Raw genomic sequence first — 20,373 nt, forward strand, 5'->3', positions numbered from 1 at the left:
TTAATATAAATTTATAAATATTTAAAAGGTAAATGTTCATCTTCTGTGAAGCTGTAGTATCGTATTTCCTGTGAGATGGATCATATTAAAGCTACCAAACAATTCCACTAAGGGTTCCCTTTAATTTCATAATAGAATATTCTGAAGCTATGGTTGCATATTTCATTTGGATTTTTTTTATTCTGGTTTTTAGAGCAAATTTGTTTATGTAACAGGCAATTGAAAAATTAATAGCTTCTGGTTGTTTGGAAGCTATTAGACATCTGAGTCAATTTTGCTCCCTCTTAAATTGCCTAAAGCGTAGAAGAAAATTAGGGTATTTTGTATGGAAAATAAAAATGCAGTAGAATATTTAATTACTCCTGACTTATTTTTTCTAGAACATTTTTCTTTTGCTTTTTCTTAGAACGAACTAGAAATGCTGTAATAGAATTCTTGTTTTGTCAAAATATAGTTTTTGGGACTACACTAGTAATTCATTTAGATTTCGCTCCATTAAGGAGAAAAACCTCCCAGTAAGTCACACTACTGTTATACCTCACTTGCTTGCTAAGTGCTTTTTTTTTTTTTTTCAATAATTTTTTGCCACTGTTTGACATAGATGTCATCTTTGAGGGTCTTAGTTCTGCTCAAGAAAATAATCTTTGAGGGTCTTCATTCTGTTCAGGAAAATAATCTTCAGTGAATTTATTTTGAATGGGAATAAATTTTTGTTTATCTAAACATTTCTGGAATTTTTGTCGATCTAAATATTTCTCAATTACAGCTCTTCTTATGGCACTGCTGCCAGTACTTGAGATCACTGGAAGTCTTGTAATGTTTATTTTTCATACATGTCTGGCTGCTACAGTCAGATTAAATTACGTTCTCAGGTTTCACATTAAAAAAAAAAAGTTTACATCTATCATGTTTCTGGCAAGTGCGTCCTTAAAAGCTTAGAAATAGAAAGAATCCCCCAAATTATGAATACCACTTCTAATTAGTTTCTTTTTTGGGGGGGGTGAAGTTGGGCTATGGAGTGTGTATATCTTACAATCCTGGTTGGCAAAGTCACTTACATTAAAATGTATTTTGATTTTTAGGTGAACTGAGAGAAGAACAGATACATTAGAGCTCAAGGGGATTTCTTAGGTTAGGTTTGACTGCTTCATGTACGTGGCTGTCTTAGTATGGCATCCAGTGCCTCTTCATACGTTAAACAACTTGAGCTACTTATTTCAGGGGAGTACCTGCATTTTCTCAGTGCCAGCAAAAGAACTGCTTGCAGAGATAATTTTGCTTGTGTAGTAGCCACTATACTGGTGGGCTTCTGCTCATGTGTGTAGCTGTGAGTTCAAGATCATTACTCATTGTACCTTTTACCAGTATAACTGTCTGGCAAAAAATTATAGTGAACATGTGGCATAGAAGATTTTAATATGGTATGTTTTGACTGAGATTAGATGTATTTAAAAACAAAGCCCAAAACAACACATTGGCTGATTTTAAACCTGCCTTGGGGCAGGTCTATGCCTATATGAATTGTTATGGCTTATAGTCAGTGAAGCAGTCAGGGCTGTGCTAGTGAAGAATAACCAGGACAGAGGTTATGTTCATGTGTCAGGAAGTTGAAGTGAATTCTGGTGAGGAGCCTGAGGTTCACCTTGACTAGTTAAAAGATTAAAAAGCAGTTTGCCTTGTCCCTGGTAGAAGGGGAAAGCTTGTTAACTTCGTTAGCTGTCCTTGTCTGGATACATGTTCCAAACACGTAATAGGACAGGGGTGTATGATTGCAGTTCAAAGATAAGAATACATATAATTTCCATCATTTAAAAAAAAAAAAAGTCATTCTGTGTCTTCTTAAAGCCAATAAGCAAAAATTAAAAGTCATATAAAATCCTTATATAAAAATAAAACCCTAATATAGATCTGTGGATTAAATGCCAACTGCTTTGATGACCATTTTAGGCCTGGGATATTATTATATAAGTATAGTAGGACACATGAAGGACAAGTAACTCTAAATACTGATCTTATTACTGTACATACATATTCTTGCACACGCAGTATGCTTTTTCATGACTGTGTACCATTTATTGCAATTTCTAGGCTAATAATGTTCTAGTTATCTAAAATAAACCCGCAACATATCAGTGAATTTTAGCTGAAGGTCAATGTTATCAGAACCCAGAGAGAAAAAGCTTTGTTTTGGCTTTTTTTTTTTAATGGATTTCTATGAAGGAAGTTAAAGTAAACATGCTGAAATATGGCCAGTGGGGCAACCTGGCTAGCTGTTGCTTCATCTTGTACTTACTAATAAACCTTTCTTTTACCCCCTCCAGTTTTGCAGTCTGTGCAATGGAAGTTGTAATACATATTTAGAATATTCCACAGAAGCAGTAATTTCATTAAAGATGTGGAATAAAGCTAAATATTGACATTTCATCTTTATTTCCAACATACATTTTGAAATGTCTGTACAGAGAGCTATATACCTTTGCCAAATGTTAAAAATAAATTTTTTTTGGACCTTAACTTAGCAGCTGTTCCTCACCTCTTAAGGAAAATATAGCTACACTAAACCCACTGTAACATAGTATCTTTAACTCTACAAGCATTAACCTACTGTGTTGCACTCATATGTTAAATTAAGATAAAAAGTAGTGTCTTCTTTTTTGAACTGTTTTAAAGTTTAAATCTTTGTTATAAAAAAGTCACCATTTAAAATGGCTTGTTTTTCTGAGCCAGTTCATTTGTTTTCCTTGATTAATAATTGCTGGCGTAAGGACTGGTAAAATATCCAAAATTGTTAGAAGTCCATTTTGTGTATCTGAGAAGTTTGTTGTGCTTGTGGTGTTTTGTAGGGTATGTAGCAAAATCTCTTATACAGCAAAATTTCATGTCTGTTATACCATCATTTTTCCTAGCAAGGCATTATCAGAAGTATTTGTAGTAAAAACTGTTGGTTTATGGCAAAAATAGTATTTTTTAATGGTTTGCTGAGGAAAAGGCTTGTCTTTGTGATAACTATTTATAAATTCTACTTTGCATGTTAGTCACCTCCTGACAGCTAAAACCAAATGTGCTGTGCATCTGAATCTTAAACCATATCCCATAGCTTTTGCTATGGTCTCTTATCATTATCTTTATCTCCTTCAGAGGGTACAAGGGGAAAAAAACCCACATACATTTGGTAAATCAAAATAATTCCAGTTGTAAATGATCTCAGGAGATAATCTACTCCAACTTTGTGCAGAACACAGTGTCAACATTAAGTTCACACCAGCTTGCTTAGGGGGTTGTCCTCTTGAGTCTTGAGATGCAGTGACCATTGGGAATCACCTGTTCCAGTACTTCGTTATTCTTGAAGTTATTTTTTTCCCTTGTGTACAGTCAGCAGCTCCCCATTTCAGTTTATTACTACTGTCTGCTGCCGCATACGTCACTGAAGAACCTTGTTCTGTGGTCCGAGTAACCTCTTCTGGAATTGGAAGGTTTGATACTTCAGAGTAGCCAAAGTGTGGGCTGTAGTCTAAAACCATTTTGTTCAAGCAGTTTCTACTCTGTGGAAGTAAATTGCTTTCTTTTGTTCAATATATGACATCTTTAGAATTTTATTCTAAAAGGCGTAACAAATGTGATGAACTTCATTTATTGTTTTACTCATTTTTAAAGTGTGGGGGGAAAAAAAAAAATTCTTACCATGCTCCTAGAAGTCCCGAAGAGGGACAGTTATACTGTATGGGTTTTTTTTTTAAAAAATTTTTTAAAAATTATTTGTCCTAAAATAGCTATTATCTGGAGAGAGGGGGGAGAGAGAGTGTGAAAGGTTTTATTCTCCTGTACAAATGAAGAGCTGAGGAGAAGAGAGCCTAGCTGCGGTCCTGCTGGAGGTCCATAGCAAAGTTGTGTCTGCCCAAAGCCAAGGTCGTCTTGAGCAAAGTAAAGGTCTCAAAGTCCTTTTCAGCTGTTAACAAAGAAAAACAGTATCTTTAAATATTCAAATTTCTATTTAGAATGATAAAGCATTCTACACCTATCGTAAAAGTGTGGTGGCTGAAATAATATACTTTGAATTTTGTAGGATTCAAGTGTGGTTTTAATTCTTATTGTGCTAATGAGAATTTTGTTGCATTTTCAAAATGGACAAAAGTTATGTAGGCATATGATGGCAAATGCCATCGTGAAACCAATAGATCATGTGATTGAACAGAGCTTTGTTTTTCATTTGCTGGATGACTTGTTCTGGCAATCTCTTCCGTAAAACACTCCTCTTCCTGTTTTTTGCCCATTGATACTTCTAAATCTAGATGACAACCTGTATGTAATTGTCATGTATATGAGCAATATGGCTTTGTTAATACCTGATTTCAGTTTTTAATTCTTCAGAGTAATAATGGTCACTTTGAGTGCCAACCACAAGAATAGCAATATGCAAGTAGTTTTTATCTTCCCCTACTTTTACGTTCCAGTTTAGAGTAGATTAAATTTTCTATCTGCTATGCTGTCTCAGCTTGGTGACTTACATGGGGAAAGGCAGCTGAACTCCTGTTCTGAGAAAGTTTTTGTGTTGCAACTTCTCCCAACTTCTCCAGACAATGTGTATGTGAATGGTTTTATAACTTGGTAACTACTTGATAGTCTAAAAAAATGAAACCAAGAGCAGACAGAGATTTTTAACAATTACTGTCCTGAATGTTGGAATTACTGTCTAGCCTCTAGAATTTTCTTCAGCTGAACATAAGCCTTACTCTAGTTTTCCGAAAGATTACATGTCTTCAGAACTCCACTATTTTATCAGAGTGCTATTATTTTTCCTTTGAACCTGTTATTTTCCCTTGTTTATTTTGAGTTTAACCACAGGATTGGAGGTGACTGGTTTTTAAGAAGGTAGAAAAAATACGCAATCCTTCAAGTGAGATGTCTGGAGACACTAATGTAATGCCTGAAATTTGAAATTTAAAATAGCCTATTAAGAATTAAGTTCATGGGACCTTTAAGTAGATTGGAGCCACCTAATGAGATTTTTCTCCATCTACCCAACTCCCCCTCCCCACTTCATTTGTCTTAATAACCTTTACCTTAATAAATCTTCCCTAGACACAAGTGACTTCAACAGTCGTTAGAGTACAGCTTGAAAGTATTAATTAAAAACAACTAAACAAAACAGTAAATTGACTATTGTCGCTACTGCTTTGGAGACATGTCTGTTTATTGTGAATTATTATGTAGACAATATTTTGCAAGAAATTAATATGATAATGTTAAAACATGTGATATCTACAATTAACGTTAGAATCTTTTATACCTGGAACAACTTCCATTATTAGCATTGGACTTGCTAACAGTCTTCTACTGTAAATGGAGAAATTCTAAAATAGAGAAGATAACTTTACAGTGTACAATTATGGTTGAAATATCAAGGGTACATTTCTGTACATTTTGTACAATGTCTAGTACGTTTAGATACTCTTACTGTACTGTGGTATTTCTTAACATTGACTGAACAGAGCATTTGGTGCAGTAACCTGCATATCAGAGGTGGAAACATCCTAATTTGATCTAGGTGAGAACTGAGCTTCAATAGGAGCTTCATTTGGAGTATAAGGATGTAGATACGTTTGCGCTGGGTTTGATTACTGTTGATTCAATAAAGATTGCTCTTTTTCCTGAAGAATCATGTTTGTGAGAGATGAGTTGCATCTGCACTACAGTGTAGGCTGCTCGGTGTTTTCAGTTCAGGTTGTGTTTTTTCTAAACCTAGGCATAAACTACAATGTCTTGGAACTGTTTTATTACTGCCAATATACCGCACTCTTGTTGCTGGTTTTTTTTTTTGAAAACAGCATTTTTTTATAGTAGTTACACGTATTCAGAATAACGCATTTTGCATATTTTACTTCCTAATTTCTGTAATGGGATGCCAAAATACTCATATCAGTGCTGGTGTTCTAAATTTTTTTTTTACAAGATCGTTTAGACTTGCTGTGATTTAATTAAGTGATGTATGTTTACCTACTAAACCATTTACACAGGTTACTTCAGTTCATGCCCTTCCTTAAGACAAAAAAAGTTCCAAGAGGACTTTGTTGAAAAGTATTAAATGTTTAATTTCCTTTTGCCATGGTGAATGTAGAATAGTCCATTTATCTTCATTAAGGCATATAGCTTTAAAACTTGTGGCTTTGCTACTTGGGAGTTATGGATGCATGCCCTCACTTGTCAAGATAAATGTATTATACTGTAGTTCTCTCCCCTCCCAGTATGGATATTCAAGTTGTACTGCGGATTTGACCACAAGTTAGCAATTCTCTAAGGATAGAGAAGGAAAATGCACATACTCCTAGGAATATATTTTCCAGAGCTAAAATTGACATTTTATAAATAATTTCCATGTTGCAAACTTCAAACTCACAATCACAGCAATTCAGTGATATGCATTTGGCATGAGTCAGTTTCAGTTCTTAGTGCTTTTCATTGGAAATGGCATAAAAAGTAAGATTTCTTTGAATTTTTTATGTTGTGGGCTTACAGGGGACAGAAGATGTTCTTCACTTGTAGTTGTCTAACAGTGCATGGCAGCATAAATAACGAAATGGTCATAAACCTGAGCTGCACTTCTCAGGTCACATGTTCCATTTCAATTTTAAAGAATCTAGAAACAAACTAAGCAGTTGATAACAGGTCAGTTTCAAGTGATAAAAGAGGTTTTAGATGGGACATTACTTCTTTTTCCACACCTGGCATAACCATGTTATATCCTTCTCAGAGTTGTCTTTAAGCACTAGCATGTTTGTTCATAAACATATGGCATAAACAATACATAGCTCTTTGAATTTCAAGGACATAATACATTTTTAAAGCTAGTCACCATATGTCATAGATTCCTCACTGGAAAAAATATTGATGTTAGAATATTTTTTTTTAATTTAAACAAAAAGGCTGATTTATTTCTCACTGAAGTTTATCATTAAAATATAGCGAGTCTTGCAAAACAAGACTGTTTCTTTTATTGTTTTTTGTATATTTGCTATTGGAGGGATTTAAGAATCAAGCGTGTAAAGTACTCTTGAAATTATCTTTTTTCTCTTTTTTTTTTAAACACCCGACAAGGTTATGAAGACTGTTTTAGAAAAAGTGGTAATATATATATGTGCGGCATTCACACTCTCAGAAGAAGCTAAAATAAGTCTGGCTACTAAGCATCCTAAATTTTAATCAAGCCATTATTTTTAATAACTATGTGCAGACTAGAAAAGGACAGATTTTTATCTAGTTAGCAATTGAGGATTCCAGTGCTTGACTTAGATTGTGAATAACTATGAATCATATTAATTATAGCTATTTTCAAATTTATTAACTACACCGAAGGTAGTTGTAAATTTTGGTTCTAAAAATACATTATGTAGGCTCTACTGTGGGTTGTTGACCCTGGGGAAATGCTTAAAAAATGCCGTATAGTTATTGTTTTTTAGATTATTACGCTTTTTGAAGCTAAGACAGATGTACAAAAAGATGCAGTTTTTATTTTGTATTGGCAGCTTCCAAATATTTAGTATCTATTTCCAAGAGCTGCAATTAGTAAAGCATCCATGGTACTGAAATCCACACATCCCACAAGCTAATTATATTTGCAAGGTCAGATTGAATACATATTTTCAGAAAAATAAAGGGTTATATAAATGTGTCTTCTACTTGGCTGTTATATCACAGTTTGTTGATCTGGAGTATAATGTGTACAATTCACAAATTTGTCTGATAACAGAAAGTGGTGTGTGATTGTGTTTATTTTACTAACCAGTATATTCACAGCAATCACTTCCAAATATCTCTCCAGTAAAGATGTGTTAATTACAAAACAGACAAGGTCTTCTATTATATTAAAGCTACTAACAAGAAGACAGCAGGAATCACACATGTAAATAGCATCATCAACCCCTATTTTAGTCCTCTGTTTTGATCTGTGAGTTGCGCATAGACCAAAGGTGCTATTAAAGACTTAGTATATGAAATAGGCAGCATTATATGAACAAAATTTATTCAACAAGAAAACAGACCTTTAACATGAATTTAACAAGCCTGAGAAATTATAAACTCTCATATGCTGCAGATTCATGCAGTGATAATAAACAAAAAAGGAAAGTAAGAGGTTTCCTTAAGCTAGCCAAACTGCTAATGGTTTTGTTATAAGCTGTCTGCTGTTGAAATGACCTCTGCAAAGTCTGAAGACACTTACACCAAGAAAAATTAAATGGTCAGAGTGGTGAAAGAGTTGCACTATGCAACTGCATTTAAAAAAAAAAAAAAAGTAACTTCATATTTCTGGAAAATATCCCAGTGTCAGAGACTTTTGTTTAACTTCTTTTACGTGTTTACAGAAAGGGAATTTAGCATGAAGCTTGGAAGCTGTAGTTTTTACTAAAGCAGTGCATGCTATGTTAGGTAATTGAAGTGCAATGAAAGCTTAAAATTTTTGGATGAGAAATACGTCTCACAACAAAAATTTAAGAAACTGAGTGGGTTTTTGTGCTGCTCTTAATTAATCCTTAGAGCTTTTTTGTTCAAATTACTGTGTCTAAAGTTTCCATCGTAGAATACGAGGTGACCATGTTGCTGTCATCTGATTGCATCGTGCTGTACTTCAAAATACACAAATGTAGAGAGGTAACTTCAGCTTGTACACACCTCCAAGTGCTCACCGGGCCTTTTTTCCTTGAATCTTCCTGTGGCATAATTAACACCTACTTCACCCATTGCTCATTAGTACCCTGGGCATTAATGAGTCTATTTATTTTTATATAATCCTCCAAAGAAGGGACTGATTTGTGCTCACTGAAAAAAGCAATTGTATTTTGTAGAAATTAATATGTAGGATTTATTGTTGTATTTATGTTTTTATTGCGTATTAAGTCTAAATTTAGCCTCCAGGTTGTTCAGCATGTTAGTTTCTTTAAGATGGTTGCTATAGTGATAGCAGCAAATTCCTTTAATCTTAGTGTAGTTAAAGTATTTACTTACCATTGGTTGTCACAGTGCAAATGAGATGAGAATTATCATTGCCTCCCATACTTTTTGTACCCCTCTGAGATTGTAGAAATTGCAACTTTATCCCTTTTTAAAGCTTAATATTTGTGATTTTAATATTTCATACCACTTTCTATTAGATTGAGATTTGTTCTGCCTGGGAAATACTTCCATTTCATTCTTTCAGGAGAACAGATAGGGTGGGCGATCCTTTCCTAAGCAGGTAGTACCTGAAACATAGCAAAAATTACTTCTGGTCAGCATTAAGATGCTGAGGTAATATTCAGTATCACTCAGAAATATTTTGGCACATAGTTCTCATATTTTAATGTGAAATTTATCCAAACGTAACCTTGAGAATGCCAACTGAAATGTTGAATTTATTATAAAAAAAAAGTTTAATTTTTTTTGTGTTACATGACTCAAGTCCAAAACAGGTTGCTGCCGAATAGTGCCATTTGTTCTTGGGTAAACTCAACATTGTCTAGTGAAGTTCAGTTAAACCCAAATCTAGAAGCATGGCCTTTAAGTTATAAAGCAGCTCCTTGTGATTATAGTATACTGTAAAGTTCATGTTTCTTGCTCCTCAGGGTAAATTTTCACTCGCTTGGGGTTTTGTTTTTCCTTATCTAGTTAGTCTCTGGATAACCTGAAGTGTGGAATTTTTTTGCTTTGCTTGACTTTTTAATTTATACTGCCTGTTTGTTATGTTTGGGCATTTCCACGTGTCTGTAAATTAGAGCATCTGGTTAAAACAGAACAGAAAGATATATACAAAAGCTTGTCACTAAGTTTTTTTTTTGAGAGAAAAATCTGATAGTGATAAAAAAGGAAAAAATACAAATTTTTTTTATATTATCACAATATAGAAACTGTTTCAGATCTTTTTGAGAGTTAAGGGCATTTTTAAATGTAACTCCTTTTTTGTAGTGTTACTATCAGATGGCATGCTTCTGCTACATATTAAATCTGAATTGTGTTTTGGTTTTATTATCAACAGTAAAAAAAAAAACCTTCTGAACTCACTTTAATTGGGCCACAACCTAACATTTTTAATAAAGAAGAGGTTTTTGTACGTTTTCTGCATGCAGTTTTAAGATATGATATATGCAGATGGATCTGGCCAGTCAGCTGAGAGTCCAGGTAATAGCCCTTAGTGGCACTGGGTCACTCAACACGACTGGAGTAGTTGGGTCTCAAAAGTAAATACAACAGGTGATAAGTTATTAGGCTTTTTCAGTTTATACCTTGGTCATGTATTTTTCTTATAAATATTTGCCAATTTTATTTCCACATGAATGACCCCAATATTTATATTGTAGTCCTAATGAATCGCATGTATATTTAGTTATTAGTATTTGTGTAAATGGAGAGGAAAATGCTAGAGCAAGGTGGGAGACCTGATGTCACCTTCTCTGCACACTTTCAGTGACAGTGGTTTATTTCTTGTTTGTGCAACATGAAAGATTTGGTTCAGGTCTAATTCCTCAAAATATCAAACCAACCATATAAATGCGTGTTGTTGTCCAACCCATAGTAATGAGAGGAAGGGAATAAAAATTATTGTAGAAAAGCTATTAAAAGATTTAAACTGTTTAGCTTAATGAACTAGAATAACTCTTCAAACATATGCAGACACGATGCCTGCAAAGTATGCCTGGTATTACTTCTGTGGATGTGCACTGGTCCAGTTAGAAGACTGGGGCCTAAACGAGAAATCTTACCTTGCAATTATGAATCTATAATGATGAGTACCCAGTAAGAGTGGGTTTGAGTGTGTCGTTGGTGGGTTCTCAGTTCTGTTTCATCTCACATAAGTGTTGGGTAGGGGTGTGGGTTTTATTGTATGAGGCCGTGATTTTTATAGGCAAATTCAACACAGGACAGAAGAAAAATCAGTTTTACTTTATTTGCAATGAAATAGCACTGAATACTACCTACCGTGTACCTTTAAATCATAAATGACCTTGGTTTCCTTTTACTCTGTTTTTTACTCCTGAGCATGACACTGACAAGGACTTTTTAATCCATCAGACAGTTTATAGACCCTTTCGTAGTCACAAGAAGCAAAAAGCATCTGACTAGAAGGGAATACATGGGGCAAGTTCCTTGCTGGCTATAATTTTGTTGTCATTTCAAGTATTGTGGTAGTATAATTGATGTGACAGGGCTGGGCTTTAGACTCAGTCCCTTAGCTTGTGCTCACTTTCAGTTTTAGTCTCTCTCTGTCATTCATTTTGATTGGATAAGATTTAGGTGACAAACATATGCATACCTTTGAAGCTTAGAGTAAGCATACATAAAAATTCAATGTTATATGATGATACCATGTATATAAAACTTACAGCTCCATGGAAAAGGTAGTAATTGGTGTCAGCTTACAATACAAGGTAGTGTAGTGTGCTGATAGCATAGCCAGCAGGAGGCTCTTTTTTATTAATATTATAATTAAATGATTTTCTGGATAAAGGCCAAAAACGGATGAGAGTTGATTGTGCCTTGTCCACTGTTGCTTGGCACTATTAGTTGCATTTTCTAAAAAGAATTGACTTGACATCTTGTTTTTACAGGTTGTTATTGATGCCTTCAGATTGATCAATGCTAATATGATGGTCTTGGGACACGAACCAAGACAAACAACTTCAAATCTGGGTCACTTAAACAAGCCATCTATTCAGGTAAACCCAGTGTTGATAGTCCTGTAAATTGCAAGATTTATTCAGCAATTTTGGGGAAAGGTACCAAAAAACAATAAGCTACAAATTGTTTATTGTTCTCTCTAAGGCATTTTTCTGCATGCATTTGTAATTGGTCTGGTTCATCAATGGAGTTATACACGTGAAGGGTTTAAAATCGAGCCCTAAACTAGCTACCTAAGTGTGAACGCATGTATAAGTATATACTGCAACAGCTGAAGTACAGATTTATGGAAATGCAAAACTTTTAAAAGTGACAGTTGTTGTCATACTATGTGATGCAAGATAGGTACTGCTGCTTATTAACATCTCAGTTTTCCTAAAGTTAAATTATTCTGAAGCAAATAATGGAAAAAAATCCCTTTTCATTAATAATCTTGTATTTCTACTGTAGGCTTATATAGATTCTTGCTTAATATGTAATCTGGATTTAATCTTGTATTGTGTCTTAAAAAACTAATCCTTGATTTTTATATAATGCAGTAATTTGCTGAAAAAATAGAGTAGGTCATTCAGTGGATAAATAGGATGTTTGATTGACTTCAACTATAATGTTTCTTTTGAGTGTGTCGCATTTCTTTGCAAGCATTTGTGAAACTTAAAGATTTCTGAAGTTGACTTTCACTAGCAAGACAAAAATGTTGGTCTTTATTTTGAGAAGTAGCTTCTGTCCTGAAACAAGTATCCTCTGGAGTGATTAATGTTTTTGTCTGTGTCATTCTTCTGTCTCAGTGTTTTTTTTCCTTTTTCCTCTCCAGAAACTTTTTCCCTTACTGTGCCTTCTAAAAGGCATGTGTACTTGCAGTTGTGAAGCCTAATTCATGCTCTTTTGATCCGTTACTTGAACAGTAAAAGTAATATTTGGTAGATAAACATCCATGACAAAGACCGTACGCTAGTAATAGTAGAACTGAAATAAGGGCTAAACTTCTGCTGTAAGAGAGCAGTCCTTTAGGCGTTACTAGATCACCCCATCTTTCAAAAGATCAGTTGTATTTTATTACTAATGCATTTGAAGCCCGTTACTATTTATAAAAATGCTAGCCAAAAAAAATCAGACCATTAAAAGTGTGTCTGCTTCGGGAGGTGGTTGTGGGTTTAATTTTGATTTTTGAGTCGGTAAAAACTGTGAACTATAGTGAGTATGAAGTAATCAGCTAATGCTCTTGACTGGATATAGGCAAGCCTGTGCTTGCATGTTTCAGGGTTTTCTAACTGGGCTTTTCCAGACCGTGTGTGATGACCTCACTTGTAAACCCCTGTAGTATTGTTCAACTTCATTATTTTAAGATCACTGTCACTACAGCGTGGCATATTTTGGCCACGGGAGTTTTGGGTTTCTGTTGTTGGAGTTGTGGGGTTTTTTTGTTTGTGGTGTTTTTTTCAAGTTGGCAGTGAGCTGTTGCAAATGTCACCATTAAGCTAAAAATCATAGTTTGTTCTTAAAACTGCAAGGGCTCTGCAGTGTTGTTTTGCTTTTATTCTAAGGTTGTGAATAAAATTAATGAGGCTGAGGTCAGCAGCCAACTTAATATTGATTTCAGCTAGGCTAGAAGCAAGGACTTAAGACATCCCTTAAAATCTCAGGAATAAGAATAATATGTGGCTTGACTTAATTCCTTTTTGTGTTTGGTTTTTTTTTTTCTTCTGTTCCCTTATCAACAGCTTTTTTACTTGCTCTTTGTGCAAGGCTTTGTAAAGCTTGTTGGAATGATGGTTTCCATTTGAAACAAAACACGTGAAGTATAAGCTTTACTTTGAAGTGTTTTATGGGTTTTAATGTAACCTGTTGCAGTGGCTAAACTACAACTACTGTTCAGGTTTGAAGTGGAACAGTCGTTTACCTTTTACATTTGTCCACTCTTTTAAAAAAAAAAAAAAGTGATTTCTGGAGGGGAGAGGAAAGGGAGAGGATAGTGGGGGAAGGTAAAGATGCTTGTCAAATTTTAGGAACTTTAGAAAACTCCCTAAATATTTACAACTGAGTTTAAACACAAACTCCAAAACCTCACATACAATCATTTTAAGTGATATAAGAAAATGGCAATGAAAACTAATATTGCTAATAGTTTCAGCCGTAAATTACTTTATTGATGATAAAACCTGTGTTTTACAGTTTTAATTGTAGTAGGTGGCACAAGTAATGGTTATCTGTAACTTTTGGTTCTCGTAACTGTAACCATTCAAGTAGTTTTTTATCTTTGTATACTTGTTTGCAAGAGAAATCTGTTTAAAATGTGTATATGAGAAGATTTTCAGCTTTCATACAAGTAGGTTTGGAATGCTGAAATATTAAGTTGCACAAGATACAAAATACACATTCGTTCTGTATAGCTCTAAAGAATACAGGTGGAATGATCGGAACATGAGAAATATTTACCACTAATTCTGCATATTTTATGTATTATTATCATCTCATTTCAAAATGTATACTTCATATGTAATATTTTAGTTGAAAAATAGACAATTTTAGTTGTGATGAGGATTTATCGTAGAATTGTCTTAACCCCCCACCCCCCAAATATTAATCCAACTTACCCTTAAGTCAAAATGTAAAAAAACAAATTTAAAAAAAAAAAAATCTAATGCACTTGAGCAGAATAGAAGATATGTGCATGTAGGTGTCACTTAACCTAATCTCAGTCCATCAGATTGTGACATACAAGTTTAAGGACAAATTTGCAAAGGGCACAATTATAACAAGAAAGGCTTGTTTTCATTTAAAGTTAAAAACTGTCTTTAATATCCAAGGTTAATTTGATGCACATAGCCTAACTGATACCCAGCGTGTTTAATACTCTCTCTTTTGTATTGTACCTTAGAGAATGAACTTGGGAATGTTGGCAGTGGTTATAAATAAATAGCCAACATTCTTTTGTTTGTAACAGAAAGAGCCTTATATATAGAAGTGACAACCAAATTTATTGAGAGAGGAAGGATTTGAGAGAAATATGCTTGTGCATATGTATCGGTCAAAAGTTTGCAGGCAGTTACCACTTTTTCCTATAATAGTTGTTACTGTGTGAAAAAATCCGTGGTTTAGAAATAGAAAGTATAACTGTCAGTTAACGAACACTGAAAGAGAAATAGGAACAGGTATATTTACTTGATACCTGCTTATAGTCTCTGTGTATTTGTTTCTTTGTGGTTTTTCTTTTATTTAAGTGATGTTTGAAGATGGCTGTATTTAAATGAACTCTTCCCTTCTAATATTTCTTCATTTCAATAGTGAGTAATTTTTATGCAGACTTCTCTCTGAATTTTACAGGCACTAATTCATGGACTAAACAGACATTATTATTCCATCACAATCAACTACAGGAAGAATGAACTAGAACAGAAGGTAATTGTTTTAGCTTTCATTGAGGACAAAGATCACGATACAAACTATACACAGAGTATGGCAATATTCTGATTTAACTGCTGATACTTTCCGTAGTTGTTCTAACTCTTCTGGAGTAGATACCTTCTCTTCCAGAAAGCATTTAGATGTGCAGTCATAATGCTGAAACCTTCCAAAACCACATTCTAATATTTGTATAAATAGTTTGATAATATTTTTGTCCACATGTTTCATGGAAAGTCCTCCTGCTGTTCTCTGCACTTCACGGGTTTGTGCAAAGTGTCGAGTTTTCAGTGATGAAGCTGAAAGACATACTTGCTGCCTTAGGTTTTCACAGGCTGGAACTCCTGAAGCTAGAAGACCATATTTTCCGAAGCGGAATTGTATAACCAAGGAATTTCAGGTTTTTAGTGGCCATAATCGCCTTGACAGAAGGTGCTTCCAGTTGATATGAAGGGAGCTCCCCTAGACTTCACTGAATATCAGGAAGTAGTGATGTCCTGCATTTACAGACAAAAATACTCTTAGGTTACTGACAACAAATATTGTCAGTTACTGTTGTATCAAACTTCCTCAGTTACAAGTAAAATCTAGCTTGACAGTTTCAACCAGGAAAACAAACAGGAAAAAAAAAAGCTATTATCTACAGAAGTTAATTCTTGAAAAGCCAGATTCTGTCCTCAGTTATGCCTATGTATATTCATGGCCTCGTCAGGGTTATAAATTGATCTCAGAGTTGGAGTTTATGATGAAATGGTCAGAAAGTTTTCTCACTTAATTTTGGCTTTTAGAGGGCTAGAAGTAATAACCCCTCAGTTTTGAATAATAGAAGCATATGTGTGCAAATCAGGGAGTTGAAAAGAATTTGTGAAAGGTGTAACCCTTTTTAGGATCATGTTAGACTTTTGAGACCTCGCTGTTATTGAAAAGAGTAACTGATTCAATGAAACCAGCTCTCTCAGGAAATGTCCGTGACGCTTCCAGACCTTATTTCTGTTCAAATACAACAGTGTGGCCAGTCCAGCCTTTTCTGAAGTTCCAAGCATGTATTTTCCTTTAATGGCTTTTCATATGTGAGTTACTACCTTTGCAAGTAGAAAAATAACCTTGACAGAGTTAGGGAAACTTTTAATCTGTGAGGCAGCAACTGTCTCCACACACCTTTCATAAGGCAGGTTCATATGTATCTCAAACCCCCTTCAGCGTGGTGGTGATCTGTTATCTCCATCTGTAGTAAAAGGAGTACATGCTTCATGTATTAGATGAGGAGCCTATCACACCAAACCATAATTTTAAAATCCAGGTAGCCTAGCTAAACTGTCCATGTGCAGTTTGCCTGCAACTCCTCCTGTCAGTAACTGAGATCTTGCTAATACAAATTATGGCACAAACTTTCAGCTCACTTCTGATGTGCCAAAGCCAGGTTTCTTTGGAAGCTGTACGTAGGATGAAACAGGCACTTTTATTCAGGTGACAGCAATTACAGGACTTACCGGTTCTCAAAGATGTCTGTAGTAAATGTTCACAAATTGAAGGCAAGCTGAAACTGTTTGCTGAAAGGGTCCTCCCTGGAGTCCTCAACTGGGTAGAAGAGCCATAAAATATGCTTGCTTTATTCACGATAATCAGGAAATTGCCTTTGTTTTTCTTCTAGCAGAAGAACTGCCTATTCCTTTACTCTTTCAAGAACGACATTAGTGTTCAAGTGTCAAGTAAAACATTTCAGATATTTGTAATAGTCCCTACATTTATCACCACCAAAACTCTGCATCATTCTATCATGTTGATTTTAGGGCTATTTACTTTGTAGGACGACAAACACGCGCAAGTCAGGCTTTGGTTGCTTTTGAAGTTCACTTCATCACAACTGTGGCATCTGCTTGCATACAGTTCAGACTAATCAGTGAAGCCTAAGTAACTACTTCATACATTTAATCCAAGCATCAAAATATTTTTCAACTTTGTCAGAGGCCAGAAGCTTCAGCCATTCCTTACTTGGCAGCTAAAATGTCCACCTTTCTGTTGGCTCCCCTATAATGCAATTGTGCATTCTCAACCTACAGCAAAAATTAAAAATCACAAAAAAATCCCCTAAGTGTTCCCGTCAAAGTAAATGTGACCCTGGTTTCCATGCCTCATTTTCATATTTAAGGTTCAAGAAGTTTGATCTTTAAGAACTTACGCAAAATCAATCAACTATTCTGCTAGAGCAGATGATAATTGTATTTAAACATTGTAAGATCAATAATATTTTATTACATTCTTAGTACTATGAATTGTTTTTCTGTCAAAGAGATCTTCACAGTATTATGAATGTATTTTATGATGAATGCTCTCAAGAGGTTTTGTTTTGCAGATGTTGCTAAATTTGCATAAGAAGAGTTGGATGGAAGGTTTGACACTTCAGGACTACAGTGAACATTGCAAACTCAATGAAACAGTAGTGAAGGAGATGTTAGAATTAGCTAAGAATTATAACAAGGTATTCATATGCCATAATGATAGTATAACTGTAGCTGTGTTCATGAAGCAAAGAAATGCATTACTTCATTTCAGAAGAAGATTATCACAAGCTTTATTCAGAATGACTTGTAAAGGAGTAGGCTATAAGAACAAAACAACTGTTGCAGGAAATCTTTTGGACCTTTGTGGTTATTTGATTTGTATAATCTGTTTTCAGCAGAGAGGTTCCTGGGATTTGGTTAAATTAGGTGGAAGTGTGGCTTTAATGGTCTTGTGGAGACTGTGTTTCTCATTCATCAACTATGTATCATAATTTCTATGTGAAGTTGCCTATTAGCTCTTCAGGCTTTGCCAGCCGGCTAGCAAAGCATTTAATTACCCATTTTGCTTTGAAATGTGAGTAATCACGTCAGTTTTGTATTTTCACTTAGTGAGGAGAATATAAGATTCCTGTAGATCGAAATAAGCAATTGGTCGTATTCTTCATTCCTTCAGTCAAGGACTACTTGACTGGTATAGCAGAAAAAAGGTTATTTACCTGTATCATTCCAGTAGATAGATAGTAAGTATTTAGAACACAATCTAGAGCCCAATTCAATGTTCTCTTTAGATAAAGCGATTAGAAATTATTTGTGTTGTAAAAAAGACGAATCACAGTTATTTGTACTGTTTTAATACTGGCATTTACACTTAGAAATAATTTTTAGAAATACTAGATCTCAACAAGCACTCTACAAGTAGTAAGCATGTCAGTCATTCTTGATGAGTGCTATTTTTTTAACTTCTTAGAAATCCTTAAAAACAAAGTTCAATATTACAGTCACTAGTTAAGGTAGTGGATTTACTTTATAAAGAAGGCAACAGAACATTATAAAAATGCATTAAAATAAGTGACTTTAAAGAGTATAAAAATGTATTGAGATCAAACCTCCAGTAGTTGAAACAAGGTAGGTAATGTTATTTTGGGTTCTGCTTTACTAGTTTAACTATCTTCAGCAATCTTTAACTATTGATACCGCTTATTTAAGGTTTTTGCTTAAAAACAGTTTTGTGAATATCTGACAATAAAACCATTCATGAGTATTTGCCTTGATCTTTTGCACTAACACTTAGTAATTAAAACCACGTCTGCTGAAAAGCTGAAGTACCTTTCCTTTTGACTTTCTGAAATGTGTTGCTGTTTGATTTTTTTTTTTTTTTTTTTTTTTTTTGAGAAAGAGAATTATATTTTGAGAATCTTGTGGCTTGGGGAAAAAGTAAATGAAATCTGAAACACTGACCTTTTCTGTGTTTCTTTCACAGGCTGTTGAAGAAGAAGATAAGATGACACCTGAACAGCTGGCAATAAAAAATGTTGGCAAGCAGGTGAGGTGTGATGAATTAGAGTGAGGTGGAATGATATGCTTCGTTCATTCTCAATATTAATTTTTTTGCATGTGCGTAGGTGATTTTAGTTCTACATGCAAGATATTCATTATTTGGAGCGTTGAGAATTTATTTTTGTTGAAGATTGTTATGTAAGGAATGAGGCTTTTGACGATAGGTGATCGGCAGAGTAGCTGCGAGTCGTGTTCTACGTGTGTTTGTATTACATGCTGAGGAGCAGTGTTGAGATTTGGTAGGGTTTTTTCTTTTTCTTTTTTCATTTCCTTTTTTCTTTTTTTTTTTAAACTTCTTTCCAAGAAGAGGCATAAAGATATCCAAGTCTGTGTCGGAGAGGCCAAAACCGGAAAGACTTTTTAAAAAAAAAAAAAAAACCCACAATCGAAAAAAGGTGGGAGTGTTGTTTATACATTATCATGGCTAACGAGCCAGCTCACCCCTGTCCTCCGTTCATGAACACCCTGTTGGTGCTTAGCTCCGATACACACGTACGCAAGTGAGCCGCGTGGCTTCGTGTGGCTGTTGAAGGAAAACGGTTTAGGACCGTAGCTGAAACTGAAAACACCCACTCAATTCATTCTATCCCTTTGCAATGTCAGGATATAATGTCTCTGTAGAAGACTCGACAGAAAACTATTTCTATGTTTGATTTCAACGTAAAGATTGAGGAAATGTGCTTTGGTGAGGCAGAGAAGAGCTAAAGAAGTTTGTAGGAGGTTGTGTTCAAATTCAAGAAGGGCAATGGAAACAAGAAATAGCTTTAAAAATATCCAGTGTGTCCTTAAAGAACCAGTATTTATTGTATTGCTAGTAGCAGTAGAAGAGTTTAAAGGATTCTGGATTGCTCTTATGTGTCAGCTTCTAGCAGCTATGTCATAACACATCTGCACTATTGTTCAGTCACTCGTGTATTTCTGTAGCCTTCAGAACAATGGAGTTTATGCACACCTACACATACATAAATATATACATAAAATAAAACATGTAAGAAGGGTTGTATTTTAAGGGTTATGATGTCATCTCAAACAGAACTTGAGCTTCACTAGTTGTTTAAATCATTACGCATATGTGGAAAAAAAAAGCTACTTTGATACAGTTTTTTAAAAAGAAAATATTTTTTTTCCTGATAAAGCTATTTAGTTTTCTTTAAATTACAGACTGGTTCAGTTAAGTAATTTCCATGCATTTTTTAATGCAACTTACATAAAAACCTTTGTAAACAAACAGCTGCTTGCATTAGGGATATTATGTTACTAGGTTGCATAATTTGCTAGGTACAGAGAGAATATTGAAGAACTGTATGATCTTTGAAAATGAGTTATTTAAGAAGGACAGCTTACACGGATTTTTCTAGTATACTTTTATGTAAATTTAGATGGGTTCATTAGATTTTGACAATAATTCTTTTTTTTAGAAATTCTTTTTTAAAATTCCCACGCATAATTATCTTCCGTACTTTAATTTCTTTACACACTAGAATGCTGC

The 20,373-nt window shown here is 34.5% G+C and overlaps 1 protein-coding gene across 1 annotated transcript in view; it reads left to right on the top strand.

Annotated features, from left to right (window-relative positions):
• Window positions 1–20,373, top strand: part of PSMD14 (proteasome 26S subunit, non-ATPase 14) — a 42,876-nt gene that overhangs the window by 21,579 nt on the left and 924 nt on the right. Inside the window, exons 7-10 of the mRNA XM_009961089.2 lie at window positions 11,574–11,681; window positions 14,968–15,042; window positions 17,399–17,524; window positions 18,808–18,870. Of these exons, the coding sequence (XP_009959391.1) occupies window positions 11,574–11,681; window positions 14,968–15,042; window positions 17,399–17,524; window positions 18,808–18,870 (372 nt within the window). The remainder of the gene's footprint in view (window positions 1–11,573; window positions 11,682–14,967; window positions 15,043–17,398; window positions 17,525–18,807; window positions 18,871–20,373) is intronic.

Source organism: Leptosomus discolor, chromosome 5 (genome assembly GCF_034619465.1).
Source record: "Leptosomus discolor isolate bLepDis1 chromosome 5, bLepDis1.hap2, whole genome shotgun sequence".
NCBI classification, from domain to species: domain Eukaryota; kingdom Metazoa; phylum Chordata; class Aves; order Leptosomiformes; family Leptosomidae; genus Leptosomus; species Leptosomus discolor.